General features: G+C 34.8%; 4 protein-coding genes across 7 annotated transcripts; 1 reads left to right on the forward strand and 3 right to left on the reverse strand.

Moving 5' to 3' along the window:
• Nucleotides 1–86: 86 nt before the first annotated feature.
• Nucleotides 87–3,326, reverse strand: LOC142540540 (ferredoxin--NADP reductase, root-type isozyme, chloroplastic-like). Its single transcript, XM_075646778.1, has 5 exons — nt 2,988–3,326; nt 2,835–2,891; nt 1,464–1,796; nt 874–1,093; nt 87–770 (listed from the first exon to the last, which is right to left on the reverse strand). The coding sequence occupies exons 1-5, from the start codon at nt 3,009–3,011 to the stop codon at nt 271–273; spliced, it is 1,134 nt and encodes a 377-aa protein (XP_075502893.1). The 5' UTR covers nt 3,012–3,326; the 3' UTR covers nt 87–270.
• Nucleotides 3,327–4,997: 1,671 nt separating this feature from the next.
• On the reverse strand, nt 4,998–7,781 carry LOC142540541 (AUGMIN subunit 2-like). Its single transcript, XM_075646779.1, has 6 exons — nt 7,468–7,781; nt 7,229–7,354; nt 6,957–7,061; nt 6,364–6,432; nt 5,935–6,048; nt 4,998–5,538 (listed from the first exon to the last, which is right to left on the reverse strand). Exons 1-6 carry the CDS (start codon nt 7,591–7,593, stop codon nt 5,233–5,235), a joined length of 846 nt encoding a protein of 281 aa, XP_075502894.1. The 5' UTR covers nt 7,594–7,781; the 3' UTR covers nt 4,998–5,232.
• Nucleotides 7,782–8,864: 1,083 nt separating this feature from the next.
• Nucleotides 8,865–13,477, forward strand: LOC142540542 (protein ALTERED PHOSPHATE STARVATION RESPONSE 1-like). 4 transcript variants are annotated; one of them, XM_075646783.1, is made up of 6 exons: nt 8,865–8,998; nt 9,545–10,852; nt 11,294–11,478; nt 11,709–11,929; nt 12,434–12,767; nt 12,847–13,477. In XM_075646783.1, exons 2-6 carry the CDS (start codon nt 10,048–10,050, stop codon nt 13,267–13,269), a joined length of 1,968 nt encoding a protein of 655 aa, XP_075502898.1. In that variant the 5' UTR covers nt 8,865–8,998; nt 9,545–10,047; the 3' UTR covers nt 13,270–13,477. The 4 variants fall into 4 exon arrangements, with proteins under 4 accessions (XP_075502898.1, XP_075502896.1, XP_075502897.1 ...); XM_075646781.1 differs by having other exon boundaries at nt 8,873–9,052; XM_075646782.1 differs by having other exon boundaries at nt 8,874–9,027.
• Nucleotides 13,478–13,563: 86 nt separating this feature from the next.
• Nucleotides 13,564–14,510, reverse strand: LOC142540543 (photosystem I reaction center subunit psaK, chloroplastic-like). Its single transcript, XM_075646785.1, has 3 exons — nt 14,303–14,510; nt 14,124–14,204; nt 13,564–13,916 (listed from the first exon to the last, which is right to left on the reverse strand). Exons 1-3 carry the CDS (start codon nt 14,432–14,434, stop codon nt 13,689–13,691), a joined length of 441 nt encoding a protein of 146 aa, XP_075502900.1. The 5' UTR covers nt 14,435–14,510; the 3' UTR covers nt 13,564–13,688.
• Nucleotides 14,511–17,828: the final 3,318 nt, after the last annotated feature.

Genomic DNA, 17,828 nt, shown 5'->3' on the forward strand with positions numbered 1-17,828 from the left:
ATAACCATTAGGGCATTATCTATTTAAAACCAAGCATTATATTTCAAGTGATTTTGACAAAAAGGCATAAAAAAAAAAGAAGAAAATTTGGTGGAAAATTAGAATACTTCTCAAGCCTTCACAATGACAAGACTAAAAATGAGAATTTGACAAAATCCTGCAAGTAAATTTAAAAGAAGAAAACATTAGCTAGAGGCAAACTCTTTTAATCAAATCATGTATTTTCTTAATGAACTACGACTGCCATAATACATAACAAGAGATGAATGGTCAATAAACTTCAACATGCCACTGCTTGTTCTTCTTCAACTGCGAAAGCTTCTCCTCCCAGCTCTCCCCTCTCTGCTCCGCCACCCTCTTCAACGTATCTTGAATCCCGGGCATCATCCCCTTGAGCCCACAAAAATAAATATGCGCCCCGCCATCCAAAAGCTTGAAAATTTCATCACTGTACTCTTCGATTTTATCCTGAACATACATTTTTCCGCCCTTTTTGTTCTTTTGTTCTCGACTAAGAGCACGATCATACCTGAAGTTGTCTGGATAGTCTTGGAGATACTTGGAAAATTCGTCATCATAGAGAAGACTATCCATGTTGGCAACACCAAGAAATAACCAAGCGAGACCACCAAAATTGTATGTTGGAACAGACTCCATGAACATACGTCTAAGATAGCCTCTGTAGGGAGCTACACCAGTGCCAGTGGCAATCATAATGTGGGTGGCATTTGGATCTTCTTCTGGAAGAAGCATTATCTTGCCCGAAGGACCTATAAGGTTATACTGGTTAATAAATCTAGACTACTGAAAGCCAAGAAATCTATTGCTTTTTCAGAGATTACATAAAAAAGTGCCAGATGACGAATATCTTACCCGTTACCAGAATCTTGTCACCGGGCTTTGAATCACATAAAAAATTGCTGCATACACCTTGTTTGGAAGGGTCTTCTAATCCGGTCTTCGGATCATAATACAAAGCCCGTCGAACACACAGACTTGCTGTCTTGCCATCAAAAGAGTCTCCATATCTGGTTGATGCTATAGAATACAGGCGAACATTTTGGGGGCTACCTGGCTTTTTCGGGTTCTCACCCTGAAATGGTACAGAAAAAATAAAAAATATATTTGAAGAACATACAAAATAAATTTCATGAAACAGCAAACTGGGTGTTACAATCTAAGATCATAAGATATCAATATAAGATCAGAGCAAAAATAGCAGGGACTGCGAAGTCGAAAGACCAGACAGATGGAATATTCTTTAACACAAGCATAAAAAATTGCACGTAGTAAGCCAGTACATGACCAGCTCAAATACCCACCGAGTGAGAGTGCATGAAAAAGAACGATTCTTCTCAATTTAAAATAAGAAACAACCAACAGCAGACTAAATAAATATAGTTTTCTAAGTAACACTAAGTAAACAACACATTATGGAGGCAGAAAATGATTTGAAAACATACTGGAGGAATGACTCCATAACTTTGCCCTTCCCAATACGGAACATTTCCACCATGATCTATCACAATGTGGCACGTCTCTCCGGGAGCATTCAGACCAACAATCCTTTCAACGGAGACAATGGTTGCTGTATAGGGTGCCTTGTTTTTGTATAAGTGCATTGGCGGCTCTTTCGCATCTTCTAAACCAAGAGGCGAAACTGCAACCTTATATTTGCTCGCTTGTTGCACTGACATGCAAACTATGGATCTACTCCTTGATTCTGAGTCCGCATTTTTAAGGTCTAAAGACAAGCCAGATGCCCATAATTTATCGTGAAAAGGCACATTATAACCCTGTAAAATGATTTGAATGTGAGATGTCATAACCCCTTAAGAGATTGAATTCCTTGATAACATTCACTATTGTAACAAGTTGTAATATAGGCAACCAAGGTTTGTCCGGAAAAAATAGTTTCAAGAAAACTACAGTGCATTTAAAAAATAAATTCAGGTAGTAAATACATATGTAAAATTTAGAAAAAAAAAGGTTCATAGATTGAATAACACGAGTGGAAGCATGGTGGATGTAAAATGATTTGCAAAAGATACTGTTATTTTCCGTCACAAATGGTGACCAACAGGACCTTGTAACAATACATCCAACAAGTTAAACCACTTCAAATAAATCCAATCATTTCATCACAATAATTATAACAGGTTCCTGTTTAAAGAATTCTTAGTTGAATTCACAAATCGCTTAGGTCCCTACAATTGCCCAAGGATCCTTGGAAACACATAGTTACAGAAAAACTAAGACAAAAAGAAAGTAACAACCCTCCATAAATCGAGCAGATCAGGCTTTTCTTGATATAGCTTTCCAGAAGCTCGCTAGCACAAGGTCCCGTTACATCTATGGGTGGAGGCATGCAGGAAACCCACCATTTATATATGCATTAGTACAATGAACAGAAGAGAGATTAAAACAATAGACCCTTCAAAATTCAGATATTTATTTGAGCCTCTCCCCCTTTGGAGGGTTGATTACGTCACCATTGTACACTGCACTCCAAAGCTAAAGCACTAGAACTAAGATTGCAGAAACTAGAAGGTGATAAGAGGAAAGAAAAGCAAACTCCTGCCTGTTAATTTTCAGTTTCAGTACACTAAATTTTCCCAAGTTTTGGAAGATATCGAATAATTAATAAAGCAGGAGACAAAAAAATTCTGAACAAATATCTAGCTCATCGACAATTAAACTAGGGAAAAAAACAAAACGAATTTTTTATTGTCCTCGGCTCGGTGCAATTCAAACTTAGGATCGCCTCATTCGATCAACCCGTTATATAACTTAGAAACAGAATGACGAATAAATAGAGGATATCAATCAAGAACCTTAAACATGGATCGGCGAAGAGAGGAGTCGCTGTTGACGTACATGGCAAATGGGACCTGCAAGAAAATCCAAGATTTGTCAAAACATCACATAAAATCGACCCAAGAACCCAAGGAAGGAAAGAAAAAGAGCATTCGTGCTTTGAAAATTACCTGATAGAGGGCGGAATGAGCCATGATCGATGTAAATGAGCTCCGAACCAGATGAAAGTCGTGCTCAAATAATTATTTATCAAAGAGGGTGCTGGTGGCCCACTAGGTAGAAGGTAGGAAAATGGTGACGGCTTGGTGTATATATATGTATTTATACTCGTGGAGTCCAGATTCAAGAATGCGGGTTTTAGTTGAAAAAACAAAAAGGGGCTGTCAACTCTGGAGGGCAATGATCTTTGGCAAGTTGCAAAGGACGGATCTTTGGCTCTTCATGGTACAGAATCTCGCGCTGAACTTCAGGCTAACACGATCGAACAAACTTTGTGTAACAGATCGGTGTGAGAAAATGTTGGTAGACATCGATCATCCATTCTACCAATTAACGAGTCTAAATTGAAATCCAAGTAGGATGCAAATTTTGACTCCCTAACAGACTTGGTTGGCCTCAAAGTCTGGACAGTTGGATCAACGAAATGTAAAATAAGACGTAATTTGTATTTTTTTTAAAGAGTAGGTATCTTGTGATATGATCTTATAAATTTTTATCTGTGAGACGGATCAACCATACTAATATTCACAATAAAAAGTAATATTTTTTTATGGATGATCCAAATAAAATATCTGTTTCACAAAATACGACGTATGAGATCGTCTCGCACAAGTTTTTGTCTTTTTTAAATACATGATGAATTAAAGAAATATGAAATAGAATATTATAATTTATAATTTCAAATAATAATAAATATATGAAATAGACACGTTTTGAAACCAAACAAAAATTTGAAATGACTTCATGAGAATCACTTTATAATTAAAATAATTATTTATAATAATAAATATATGCATCTAACTAAAAAAATCAATTTTACATTTAACTTAAATTATTTTTAAGTCTACTTATTATATTAAACTAAAATAATATATATTTTTATTTTCAAGATTATTGTATTAATTATTTTTTTTAAAATAGGATATTTATTTAATAAATTATTATGATAAAGAATTATCGTACACTTTGTATTAAAATAAAGTTATTAATTAACATAAATATATGTTAATGGATAAATTATATATTCAAATATAATATATTTTAGATATATTATAAAAAAGTAAAAATAATATTATTTTTCTTTATCACTATTATAGTATAGTTATATATTAGTTAAATTAAATACAATAATAAATCATGCATACCTCTAAAATATATTTTAATACAAAATCTGGTATTGATTTTTAAGAATTTTAAAAAGTATACATTATAAATGGACATATTTATCTTTTGATAGTTCTGGACTTCTTCAATTTATAAAAAGTATTACGTAATCTTTTTTTTTAAAAAAAAGATATTTATTTCTAGTACATTTTTACGCCAATATATTTAATAGTTGGTAAAAACTTGTATGAGATGGTCTCACGGGTCGTAATTTGTGAGACGGATCTCTTATTTGGGTCATCCATGAAAAAGTATTACTTTTTATGCTAAAAATATTACTTTTTATGCTAAAAATATTACTTTTTATTGTGAATATTGGTACGATTGACCCGTTTCACAGATAAAAATTCGTGAGAACGTCTCACAAAAGACCTACTCTTAATAGTTTTTTTATTCCGTTTTTTCCTCTCTCTCCATTTAATATATTTTCAATAATATTTTCTTGTTGAAATTAAAATTTAAAAATAATAACAATTAATTCGAAATTTATTAAATTTAAAAGAGTTACTAATAAAATTTCTTTTGTTTTCTTGCAATATTTCAGAATAAATTATATTGCTGTAGTTTTTTTTTTTTCCTATTAACGTCTAATTATAAATTTTGGTGGATTACTTATAGTTGTATATTACAAGTATCATGGACCTCTTTCTAGTCAATAAATAAAAATATTAAGTGTGGAATACTCACTTGGATTTTGAAGTATGTCGAATTGAAATTTGAAAAAGAAAAGAAAGTAAATTTTAGTTATAGACTCTGGACAAAACAAATATTAAATTTCCAATGTAACAATTGAAGGAAAAATTAGAAATTTTTCATTTGGGAAACAAGTAAAGGGAGTATTGAAAATGGTGGAATCCAATGGAACAAATAACACAAATCGGGAACCCAAAAGTGGAACAACACATTACCTACGTACGACTGCACACGGATGCATTTGTGAGTAAATTTAGAAAGAGAGAGAAATTGTAAGAATGAATAACCTGCACTCAATAGTTCTGTTTGATTCTCATGAAATAAAACTTGCTACATTCATCAGACTCCAGTTTTTTTAACAGATGGAGGCCACGACAATCTCCTGTGGCTTGTGCCGTCGACATAATCAGAATCACCACCAATATAGTTAGATTCCACAGCTTTGTCCCCTTCTGGACCTTGTACACCAAAACTTGATTCAGTTCTCCAAGGTGGGGTCACACAATCGGACTCTCCCATCACTCTTTGAGAGGAAGTACCAACTCTCAGGGTTTGAAGCTTGGCAAATGACTCTCTCATTGCCGTCATGGCTTCAAAGAAGCGAGTGCAAGATGCCAACGCAACAGGAATAGGACGGAGCATTTCCTAAATCACAACGCAACACAGGGTCAAGCAAGAGTGTGAGTTAAACTCGTGTACCTTACATTCTCAATAGATAATGACCATATTTTGAAACATGTAGACGAAGAGTCAATTATTTCAACATGTTCCCTGTAAGCACAAACTATCGAGCAAACAAGCTTTAACGTGCTGTTAAGTGTTTTGACCCATTTCATCAATAGTGTAATTGCTAATTCACTGGGAAAAATTGCCAAATGGAGGTTTAAGCTAATTAAGTTTCCCATATTGGTTGGAAATAGATGCAATTTCCATTCTTTCACAAACATATGAAAAGGAATTTGAACGTATGTATGGTTGTGTTGAAGGAATATGGGTATTTCAATTGGTGATGCAAAAGTGTCGGATGCTCTGTTAACTTACCCCCCATACTGTGGGTGGTTCCTTAAAGTTCTGGGTCCATTGAAAATCAGATGCAGAAGCAGTCAAGGCACCATAATCACTTGCTGCCTTCATAAGCAATTCTGAAAATTGTTTCTGTACAAATCAGGAACAAACAATAAGAATCAATATAATCTTCCGACATTTTAAGTGATATCGGAGAGTGATAGTTGTTATTTTAAAGCTAAATTTCTGAGTCATTCATATCCTAGTAGACATTCAGAACGATCCCAAGGTTAGCCTCCATAATTACAACTTACAAACCTTGAAGGACAAATTCTGCCAGGTGTGTGCTCTATACTCGTGTGCATATATGTAATGATTAGATTCCGTGAAAATAAGTCAAGCTTGAATGGCGCTTTCACATGAAAATGACTGGGAGCTCTTTGATTTTCTCAATGAAGAACATACCTGATACTCAGCTTCCACAGGAATGCAATCTAGTGAGTAAGGTTGTTGGAGGCGAGCTATTATCCTATCCTGAGAAGAAAGTATATAAGCACAAGACTCGCGTATGAATTGCCGTAAAAGGGTGTAAACAATATATATTTTCCTTCACAAGTCACAACAGGATGAAAATTTTTTTATCAATTTACAACCATTCTATTTTACCTCTTAAATTCTCATAATAATATTTTCCATACCAATTCAAATGGCTTTATTCACTTTATTGTAAACTCTGTTATGTTTACCCTTCTAAAAACTCAGATAGGCTATGTTATCATGTGATATCCTCCCCACATTAAAATCCAATGTTCCCTCTCATATATCTGTAGTTCATTAATTATTTGCTAACAATATAAATTTGTAGAAAACATTACTAGACCGTAGCTATGACACCAGCAATTCTCTCTCGAAATCAGTGAATCAAAATTTGTTCAGCCTTCTTCTATTGAGAAATAAATAAGACACTTGAATATTCTCGAAGATGTCGTAGATCTCTATTTCAACTTCTAATCAAGACATGAAGCAAACGCTCAACAACATTGAGCAAGGTACATTACCTTGTTCAGAATTACATCTTTCAAGATAGTGGTGATCCGAGCTAAAGTTTCAATCTTCTTTTCCATTTCACTCACATGAGTTAGATGAGCAACATTCTTGTCCTCCTGATATTCCAAAACACAAGATTTCAGTCCTCTTCACAAGAAGCAACTGAACAAATATACGTCAATCAGGATTTATACAATCACAGGAGCAAGTAATTCAAACTCAGCCATTCAAAAATCCAAAAGTTAATGCCAAGATCGTAATGGGGAAATCTCGAAAACACCACCTTTCTTCCTTGAAGTTCGACTTGCAGATCTGTAATTTTCCGATGCACAGCAGTTAACTCTCTTAAAATCCTAATTAAGTCATCCCCCTTCTCACCAGAACCAGTTGACAAGTTTTGCATATCTTCCTAATCCAACAATTACACAAAAAACCAAAAAAAATTACAAAATCCAAAACAATGCGAGAATCATAACAATACCAATTTGAAATCGCAAAACAATCTTATGAAAGTATAAGGACCTGTGATGGAGGCGAAGGCACGGAGAATCCTAGATCGGCAGCGATGGATAGGGCATCGGACATTCCACCCACTCTTCTCAGTGGTTTCTTTCCCACCCAAGTCGTGTCGCCACCGCCCACGGACATTTCTGTATACCAGAAAGAGCGTGTATATAATGTATATCCGCTACAAACCTAAGTAAACTAAGCGTATGCAGCCTGGAGGAGAGGCGGTGAACAGTGGCTGAGGGATGGCCGGCGGTCAGAAAGGACCGGGGCAGTGTTTTACGACAACGATTTTGGAATTTAGAATTAATGACAGCGGCAGCGCCGGATTCAACCACTGATATTAAAAAAAATAGAAAAGAAAGATTTTTTAAAAAATTAAATTTAAATTTAAATTTCTTTAACATTTAATTATTTTAAAATAACGTAACAGATATACATGTCAAAACAGGCTGACGGAACGGGCCAGCCGTCACTCGCCGCAACCTGCCATCAGGCGGGGCGGGCTTCTAAATGACCAATCCAACCCAACCCACCTTGGACTGCGGGCTAGACGGGCCGACCCGCTTATTTTTTTTAAAGAAAAATTATTAAACAATATTACAGTAAATATATAAGAAAAATATATTTATGTCAAATAGTTTCATAAAATATTTAAAAACATTGAAATAAGACATCGAAAACATACAACAATCAACATAATCCATAAAATGTAAAGTGCTTATTCTAATTCACACAAAATTTCATCGTACAAATGTACTAAAAAGTGAGAAAAATTGGAAAATAACATAAAGTCGAGGAAACAGATGGTTGTAAATTTTAGAAAATATTATGTTTTCAACAATACACATAATTACTTTATTTACTATATTATTTCGATAATTTTGGATTAGTTTGAGTTAAACATTAGAGAAAAGGGAGCATACTGGAAAGCATAACATCTTCAAAAAAAAATAGAAACATAAAGATTTTATCAGAGTGATAGAGGCCGGCGCAAGAGAAAAAAGAAGGAAGAAATATGAATTTTTATATAAAACTTAAAAATATAAAATTATACCCCGTTTAGGCCCGCCTCGTCTTGGCCCGCAACACAAACGGGTGGGCCGTCCTGACGAGCCTAACCCAATTTGACAAGCCTATTAATGGATTAATTGCTGATGGTTAAAAAGACACTGTTATGAATTTTAAAAGTCATTTCCACTACTAATGCAAATTCAAAATGAAAATGGTAAACTGAAATATATATTTGAAACGATTTGGATGTAGACGATGAGCTGTTAAATATAAAAAGCATTAATGGTGTATAGTTCACAAGTTCCAATTTTTTTGAGGAAAATAAGTTGAAAAGGAATGCATAGTAATACCAATTTATTAATAGGAAGTAATATTCTGACCGCAACGTCTTAATAAAAGATGGTGTAAAGTAGAAAAAACTTTAGTTTTTCAAAAAGCGAGTCCCTTTTGCTTAGGATTCTTCCTCGGGCTGCACCTGGGAATGGAGGAGTCGTGGCTGTGGAGCTCTTCCCTTTTCACATTTGTCAATCTTGTATATTCTTCAGCTTCTTTCTTGCCATGGTCTGTTTAAAGGAACCATAGTCGAGTAAATCCTGTGAAACCTCTGATTTTCTTTTTTCAAGCTTATATTTTTATGCTCTGCAGTGTTTTTTTTTTCTTTTTTCTCCATTATGCGCTATTTTTGTAATTTTTTGGTTGTCTCTGGCTTCCATGTCAACACCATTGTTTTCTAGCTGTCATCTGTTTGGTTCTTAAAAGCGGAGAATGATGTATCATCGGTAATATTTGTGACCTTTTTGAGGAAAAAAATTGTACTTTAAAGAATATAATTTGTTCAAAAGTTTTTGTACTGTGTGTTTTGACAGCTAAGTTTATAATTTCTGAAACAAAAGAAGAGAACTTGTTTGGCTGTTTTTATCTGGAGATAGGCTTTGTTTCATGCTGAAAGTTTCTGTTATTATTTTACGGGTGTCGAATTGCGTTTCATTTGCCGACTATGGGCTCAAAGTGAAAAGGCTAATGGGTTTTTGTTTTGATAGTGTTGTTTTCTGATTTATATCCCTATTGAATTCTGCAGATTTTGGGTACTAGCTGACGAATATCCGAAGGACTTCAGATCTTTTATGGGTCTGCGAGATTGGTAGAGTTTTTGAAGTGGGTTATTTAGGACATTTATGCACTTTCAGTTCTTGAATTTGTAAACGCTATTCGTGCTGCGTGGTGCCAGAGTAGTTCTGAGGAGTTAGTCTTAGGTTTTTAGCACACCGTTTCCATGCTTCTTTGAGCGCGTCATGTATTTCTCTCTGTGCAGTGTCAGAGTGGTTCTTAGGATTTAGTCTTAGGAATACCGTTCCATGCTTCTCTCAGAGCACTATTGCTGTGTGGATCACTTGTATATTTGATTTTACTGGGCTGAAGCAGCATTTCAAGTTGTCCTCTAGACAATGAAATGTGATGTTTATCCTCAAGAATATGAAGATTATGGTGTAGATTCTGCAAGGAGCGGTAAATGTTGAAGGATTATTCTTCAGCGTTCAGCATCTGCTACGATACTTCAGTAGCACATTCAGATTTAAAAATATGGGTTGTGTTGCATCAAGAATTGATAGGGAAGAGCGGGTGAAGATTTGCAGGGAGAGGAAGAGGCTTATGAAACAGTTGTTGGGATGCAGAAAAGAATTTGCTGATGCCCTGTTGGTGTACTTAAGATCGCTAAAAAATACTGGAGCGACCCTTAGACAGTTTACCGAATCCGAATCACTGGAACTTGAGGAAAACACTTCTGATTTTGCATTTCCTCCTTCCCCTCCAGCCCCCCCTCCTCCTCCTTTGCCTCCTGCACCTCCACCACCACCTCCATTCAGCCCTGATTTAAGGAAGCTTAAGAATAAACACCCGAAGGCTCATTCTGCAGTGGAAGAAGAAATAATAGAAATCGAGGAGGATAAAAATCACACTCCACCACCTCTACCTACCGGTTCTTCCTGGGATTATTGGGACCCTTTTGGTCCCTCATCACCCCAATGTGATAAACAAAGTGAAGCAATGGAACAAGAGGATGAGAACTGGGCTGAGACAAATACTGAATTTATAGACGAAGATGAGGAAGCAGCCTTTGACGCGACTAAAGAAATTGATCTGATTCCCGTGAAACAGCAGAGGGTTGAACTCGCTGGTGAAAATTCCTCAATGATGAGCTGGCATGCTAAAGACACGGCTGATATGGGTATGGTGGTTTGGAGGAATAACAAGACCTTGAGCAGTATTGTTAAGGATTTGGATGAATATTTCCTTAAAGCATCTGGCTCTGTGAAGAATATAGCTGTTGTTATAGATATCAATACGAGTGATTCTTTCCGTTATAACGGCATAAAAGAGAACAAGAGTTAACTACTTTTTCCCTCTTAATCGGAGCAAACTATTTGTTTTTTCCCTTCATGGTTTTTGATCTCTTAAACTAGACATATCTTGCAAATTTGTCTGTCATGGTGTTTTTTCCTCTATGATTTTGTCAAATTTCCTCGCATCTTATCTGTTTTTATCCCATCCAACTTTCCAATGGTGGCATTTTTTCAAATGCATGAGTTCCTTTTTTTTCTTTTGTGCTCGACCTGATGATGATATTGATGTTCCCTGTGTGAGGTCGAGGAAAGCATGCCCTACTTACTGAAAAAATTCCTCTTTTACAGCATTTCTTGTGTTAGTTTGAAATGGAACATCGTCTTTTAATCTAGGTTTTAACTAATTATGGAAATCGATTTATTCTCTTGGAACCAAATTTGTATAGATATGACATTTTGGGTGCTTACACCATCTATATTTTCAGGAAAGAGAAGCAATTCAACAAGAGTTTTCCGTGCTCTAACTTGGAGTTGGTCCCTTAAATCACTTCAATCCTCAAGAGAAGCCGAACTTTTCTCTGAACCTAATGAACCCTGTAAACCTGGAGCTCATTGCACCACCCTCCAGAAGCTTTATTCCGAGGAGCAGAAGCTCCATAAGGATGTTAAGGTAATTGGGCTGAAAATAAAGTATGAGTACATAACCAAGAAATAGCATTATCTTTGTTATAAGGAATATGATTTACAGATTTAGAAAGAAAGCCTTACAGATTTAGCTTATAAAACGGATTCCCATGTTTGTCTAAGTAAACCTTGAGAAAGTAACAAGTGTGTTATTATGTCCATAACTTATTTTTTTCCACAAATTTAAAGGCAACCGTGCTTTTATATTTTTTAAAGGAGGAGGTGAATGCCAAGGTGGAGTTTGGGAGAAAATCTTTGCTGCTACAGAGACAAGAGGAAGACCATGATTGGGTCAAGGCAGAGAAAACTCGGCTAACCGTTGAAAGTTTGGAGTCGTATATTTTATCTACGCAAGAATCGATCAATGGGTCTTACTCAACTATATCAAAACTTATAAATGAGGAGCTGCACCCACAGATTGTTGCGCTAGCTTCAGGGTAAACTCTCAAGTTGTTGAATTTTATGTGTCTTGAATGTATTTAATTGATAGCCTAGACAACCTTTGAAAGTGCATAGGCCTAAAAAAATTGGAAGAATTTGTTTATATGGAGTATCTAACGGTTTTCTTGCATGGTCAGAAAGATCAAATTAAGGGGAAAGAGCTTATATTAGGAGATATTTAAATAAAATTGAAGCCTCACTTGTTTTCCCTCGAGTCGAGATTGTTGAAGTAAAAACTATGCTTGTCTAATATCCCATGATATATAATTTTTTATAAATCTAATTTTCATACTTCATTGCACATGAGTGGGGGGGTGTATTGAACTATAAAAATTATTGCTGGGTCATCTTCCATGTGCTTGAGTTTTTAAAATTAATCTCCAATTTATATGTCCCGTGATGGCCGGTTTCAGATTTTGAATCACCCTGAATACTTGCTCCTGGTCTTTTGATCTATACGCCACTAAGTTCGAATCGTCACTGTGTTTCTTTTTATACAGATTGATGCATATGTGGCACACAATGCACAAGTGTCATCAAGTCCAGAGTCATATATCTCAGCAGCTGATCCATCTAGCAGATCAGCAATACATCGAACCTACTTCTGAATACCATCTGCAGGCTGCAGCTCAGCTCCATACAGAGGTCACTTCTTGGTACAACAGCTTCTGCAAACTGGTAAAATTCCAGCGAGAATATGTAGGTACCCTAAAAAAATGGACCGAACTTACCAGCTGCCTTGCAAATATCGGGACTCCGCAGAGTGATAACTCTTTAAAATTGGATGCCCTTCTCGGAGAATGGCTGAACCAACTCAATAATTTACACGATAAGGTAACTTGTTTGATTAAATCTTGAGCCACCTGTCAACTTTCTAACTTGGTTAATTTGTTTTCCCATTTTTCATCTACAGATAGTGTCTGAAACCATCAAGGGCCTGATATCTGCGGTTGAAACCATAGTCTTAAAGCAGCAAGAAGAATACAACATGCGCAAGAGATCTGAAAAACTTGGGCGGAAATTGGAAAGAGAACTCAATTCCCTTTCAGAAGTCGAGTTTAGGTTTGAGGGAAGCTTCTCTCTTGGAGAAGTAAACTCTGTGACCACATCTAAGCATCCTTTGTTGAGTAGGCGCGCCAAAGTTGAAGCTCTCAAGACATTAGCGGATGAGCAGAAAGCCAAGTATGTAAATTGTGTCAAAGCGACTCAAGCCTTGATTCTGAACAATTTACAGACTAGGCTCCCAAATGTATTTCGTGTGCTAACAGACTATTCAAAAGCTTATGTTCATTGCTTTGAGGCGATTCTTGGTGGCCAGATTGCATTAGAACAGTAAGGGGTGAAATAAATACAATATCCTGAGAAGGAGCAACTTGTGGAAATCAGGTAGTTTTTTTATTGATGTTTAACCAATGTGCAAGAGGAGTTGAGTTGCGCATTGAACCACTCGACTTGTCCTAATTTCGTTGAAGTTAAAAGTGCCTATACGTTATCCTATCAAAGCATGTCAGCTTTTCACGATCATCTTCAATATGTTTGATTAAATCTTGAAACGCCCAGTGAAATGCCGTTTTTATTCCACAGAAAAACTTCATTTATATGAAAGAAATGCAATAATGGGGGCGACCTATTCTTGTAACATATGAATCTCCACCATTAACGATGACTGGCAATAATATAAAGAGTCGACTTGATGAATATGCACATGGCCGTTAAACATATCGAGATAAAACATCTCTGCTAAACAAAAGCAATTTAAAGGGAACTAATGCCTTTGAGGCCAAGTACAATGCCAACTCCAATAATGTGGCCTACAACACCACAAGCCAATGTATCAGCCAACGTGAACCCCGCTGGATCACCAGTCTGCAGCCCGGATTCCCTCACCTCCAGCTTCAACCCCGCGGTTGCTTTACGGTTCGCTGATGGAGCCAACCCAAACCTAACCGCAAACAACATCAAACTAGTGGCTGTCACCATTATCTGCATTTTGATCAGGCACAAGATAATTGTTTCAACTCCCGACAGTTAAAATAAAAATAATAACCTTACAATAAAACTGGCGTAGTAGGAAGGAATAGGAATAGGAATAGACCCAAGTCACTGATTTCATCTCAGCTAATAGAAGGGTGAAAAAGTTATCGACTTTCTTGAATTCATTAAGATTTTAGAGTATCCCAACTAGCATACCAAATTAGTAGGTGAGCCAATGAAGTCACAGCGAGCTCCCAAGGCTCCCTGCCCTCTGCGCTTAATGGGTTGAACCGCTACCTGGAAAAGCAACAAAAACACATGTCTTGACTCTTGGAATACAGTCCCAGATTAAATTTCCGAATCTTAAGCGCCAACTTGAGGGATATTTGACTTACCAAGCTCTTGACAGGGGAAACTACTGGTCCCGTTTGAGGCCTGAGCCCATTGAATTGTGGCAGAGAAGTCATCATCACATGTACTAGCCATTTTAATGATGGAGATCTCCTGATGCCAAGTGTTATATGCATTGTAAGTGGAATTCAAACAACTCCACACAGAGCTCGTGGCGTTAGAGTTGGATACACTGAAATATTGCTGCTGAGATGGCGATGATCTATTGGTGTGTCCATCCCAGTTGGATAAGATACGTTGTATCCCCTTAATTCGAGCCCCCAACACACTTCAAGAACTAATTCCATATCGTAAATTATTCGGATTCAGCCGTCCGAATACAATAAAAATTTTGACACCAATAAATATGATCACAAAACCATATATAATTTGTTATTCTTTAGTTTCATATATTCATTTGATCTGAATGCTATATAAAGACCATAAGTCAGAAGACGTAACGAAAAGACCTTAAATGTAGAAGATCCTGATTGATTAAAAAAAAAAAAGCTATTATAAGATGAATGAATAATGCTAGTCTACATTTGTGGATGTTGTAAGACCTAATACATTAGGTCGGGCTTTAGAAAGATGGCTCTATCTAAACTAAGGGTTCCTTTACTCGAATAGATGTATGAGATTTTAGCTCGTTGACGTAAAATATTGCCGATTTTGTGTATGTTTATAATAATAAGTAATATATTTTTGCATAAAAAATAATATTTATCAAATATAATATAATAGAAGATCTATCTCACAAAATTTTTGGAATAAGATCGAATGCCATAAAAAAATATTTTGATTAAAAATAAAAAAAAAAGATATGACAGACATTGTAAGCTTTCAGTCGAGACAATATGCCAACTTTCCTTGGCATTGGGAACTGCTGATCTCTTCTTCTCAATTGGACCAAAATATTAAACAATAATAATTTATAAAATGCCAAAATTTTTATTTTTTTTTAACTAAGAACAACATAATAAAAAATAAATAAAAGCACAGAAAGATTTGCAGAAATCATCGACAAAATCTAACGATTTAGATTGACAAACATATTATAATTCATGCCATCTTCCGAGCAAACATTGGAACAACGCAAACATTTTCTTGAAATACTTTTTTTTTGCTGATAAATAATAATATCCAGAACTATTCCATTTTTTTTATTTTTGAGTTCCTTCTGGTTTGGTGATTATGTTGCCAAAATCATAATCAGTACAAAACTTCGCAGTTAATTAATATATTTTTTTTTTTTTTTGTATGCGAGCAGTGTCTCTGTGTTGTCGATGGGACAACATATTTTGTCCTCTTGTCTGCTTGTCAAAACGGAGGGAATATTGGTATTGTGTTTTGTCACCTAATTTTAAAATAATATAATATATTTTATTTTATTTTATTTTATATCATTTCAATTTCAAAAATTTAATTTTGAAGAAAAAAATAAATTCATTCTTTATTTTTGTTTACAAAACACTGCATCTTGTGTGATATAATATGGTTTGGACAAAAACATGTGTGAGACGGTCTCACGAGTCGTATTTTATGAGACGTATCTCTTATTTCAGTCATTCATGGAAAAATATTACTTTTTATTGTGAATATCGGTAGGATTGACTCGTCTCACATATAAAGATTCGTGAAACCGTCTCATATAAAATTGTTGAGGAGGCTTTTAATTTAATACTGATTAAACTATGCAATTAACTCAACTTATACCTAATCTACTATGTATTAAATCTTTATCACTTGTCCATCTAGTTGATTTAATCACCGCTAAAACGATCTTATGAAATAATAAAGAGAAACACTAAAAAAACATTAAATGTTGAAAAAAATTGACTCATCTCAGGAAAAATTACATCCTACGAATACCAAATAATACTCTATTATCCACGTCCGTACCTATTTAGTTCTTCATTGGCAATATTAATTAATATGCATTTTAACCAACGTCGGAATCAAGATTATTAATATTTATATTAAAATTTTAAACTCTATAATCTTTTAATTTTTAAAATTAACTCATCCGACCTAATATAAACTCTGGATTAACATTGGACAGTGTGGGCACTTGCCACTATAGAAAAATTCCCAATTTTCTTAGAATATTTTATATTTAAGTAACTATTAATTTTTTTAAAAAAATTAATTAATTTTAATTGATGGAAATCATTTTTTACCGAAAGAATAAAATTATCTGAGCTAAATAGTCGAAGGTATTATTATATCATGTTTGATTGATATTTTCTCTAAAAATAATATATTTCATATGTTTGAAATAAATAGATTTATTTATTGAAAAAACAAACGAAATTCATATATTATCTTTATTTAATTCATTTAAAACTTTGCATATTTTTTTAGGTGTCACTTTCAAATGATGTGCATTAAAAGTTGAATGTCTTACCGCCACACAAAGCACATGGGAATTAATGGCCGCCCAAACAAAACACCATGAAATTCGATCCAATATGTCTCGTTACACACACGATTCTCTCTCTCCAATACAAAAAACCAAAAATACATAATTAACTTTTTCTAAATTTTCAGTTTATAATTTCTGATCCATGTAAATATTGACAAAAACGTGTGTGACACAGTCTCACGGTTCGTATTTGTGATACGTATCTCTTATTTGGATCATCAATACCTTAAATAAAAAATATATATATAGGACTTCATCTTTGTTTTCGATGATAGGGCGATTTTGATCGAGTCACATATTCTTGAATATTAGAATTCGAATCCAAAGTATTGGATATTCATCAATATATTAGAATTCGAATAGAAAACACGCACATTTACAAGTTACAGCATGTGTGATCGATCACACACAAGTTCTAGTTCACGAAATTTACAAAAATGTACGACCCCAATCAAACAGCAACCACGCCATAGCCAATAGGGACAATCTCGTCATTTCAAATGTAAGGCTGTTAATTTCGTGTCCCGAGTCCAACCCTAGAAGCTCGAAAACACAAGCAACAGCCTTCTCCGTTGCCACGTGTCAGGGATCTCGGCCCTCCTTAATCCTCCCCTACGTGCGAAGATGCATACGTCATTCTGTCGCAGCTAACCATAGCTCTTGCGGTAAATTAAAATTACCCTTTTAATTTATAATATTATAAAAATGATTTAAAATATGTAATTTTTAATATTTTAATGAATACAAATATAAATTCACGCAATATATTATAAGATTTATGAGCAATAAATATCCCATTATTCGGACAGATTTTGAGAAAAAACAATTTTATTTTACAAATTTATACGATTTTTTGTCTTATTATACAAATTCATATATCTAAATAATCTTGATTAAAATAATTTTTTTGTGTTATTGTCCCACAAATGTAATCGATACTCATTTTTTTGTGTTATTGTCCCACAAATGTAATCTTAATTACGGATAAATTAAGGGCCTGATTTTATACATTCATGTATGGCCGGTATGATTTTTCATATACATCACTTTTTTAACATTTGAGATATCATTGACGAGAATGAAATAAGTAGTATTAATTAACATCT

This window comes from Primulina tabacum, chromosome 3 (assembly GCF_025594145.1).
Source record: "Primulina tabacum isolate GXHZ01 chromosome 3, ASM2559414v2, whole genome shotgun sequence".
Classification (NCBI taxonomy): domain Eukaryota; kingdom Viridiplantae; phylum Streptophyta; class Magnoliopsida; order Lamiales; family Gesneriaceae; genus Primulina; species Primulina tabacum.

What these genes read in the sequence shown, in the direction of transcription:
- LOC142540540 (XM_075646778.1), bottom strand. Translation starts at nt 3,011, where the DNA reads ATGGCTCATTCCGCCCTCTATCAG. An exon ending in CTCATTCCGCCCTCTATCAG is followed by an intron (nt 2,892 to 2,987) that starts GTAATTTTCAAA and finishes ATTTTCTTGCAG; the next exon opens with GTCCCATTTGCCATGTACGT. An exon ending in TGACAAGATTCTGGTAACGG is followed by an intron (nt 771 to 873) that starts GTAAGATATTCG and finishes ATAACCTTATAG; the next exon opens with GTCCTTCGGGCAAGATAATG.
- LOC142540542 (XM_075646783.1), top strand. Translation starts at nt 10,048, where the DNA reads ATGGGTTGTGTTGCATCAAGAATTGATAGGGAAGAGCGGGTGAAGATT. An exon ending in AGCTCCATAAGGATGTTAAG is followed by an intron (nt 11,479 to 11,708) that starts GTAATTGGGCTG and finishes TATTTTTTAAAG; the next exon opens with GAGGAGGTGAATGCCAAGGT. An exon ending in TCAATAATTTACACGATAAG is followed by an intron (nt 12,768 to 12,846) that starts GTAACTTGTTTG and finishes TTTCATCTACAG; the next exon opens with ATAGTGTCTGAAACCATCAA.
- LOC142540541 (XM_075646779.1), bottom strand. Translation starts at nt 7,593, where the DNA reads ATGTCCGTGGGCGGTGGCGACACGACTTGGGTGGGAAAGAAACCACTG. An exon ending in TCGAACTTCAAGGAAGAAAG is followed by an intron (nt 7,062 to 7,228) that starts GTGGTGTTTTCG and finishes TTGGAATATCAG; the next exon opens with GAGGACAAGAATGTTGCTCA. An exon ending in CTGTGGAAGCTGAGTATCAG is followed by an intron (nt 6,049 to 6,363) that starts GTATGTTCTTCA and finishes TGATTTGTACAG; the next exon opens with AAACAATTTTCAGAATTGCT.
- LOC142540543 (XM_075646785.1), bottom strand. Translation starts at nt 14,434, where the DNA reads ATGCATATAACACTTGGCATCAGGAGATCTCCATCATTAAAATGGCTA. An exon ending in TTTCCCCTGTCAAGAGCTTG is followed by an intron (nt 14,205 to 14,302) that starts GTAAGTCAAATA and finishes TTGCTTTTCCAG; the next exon opens with GTAGCGGTTCAACCCATTAA. An exon ending in TTGGCTCACCTACTAATTTG is followed by an intron (nt 13,917 to 14,123) that starts GTATGCTAGTTG and finishes ATCAAAATGCAG; the next exon opens with ATAATGGTGACAGCCACTAG.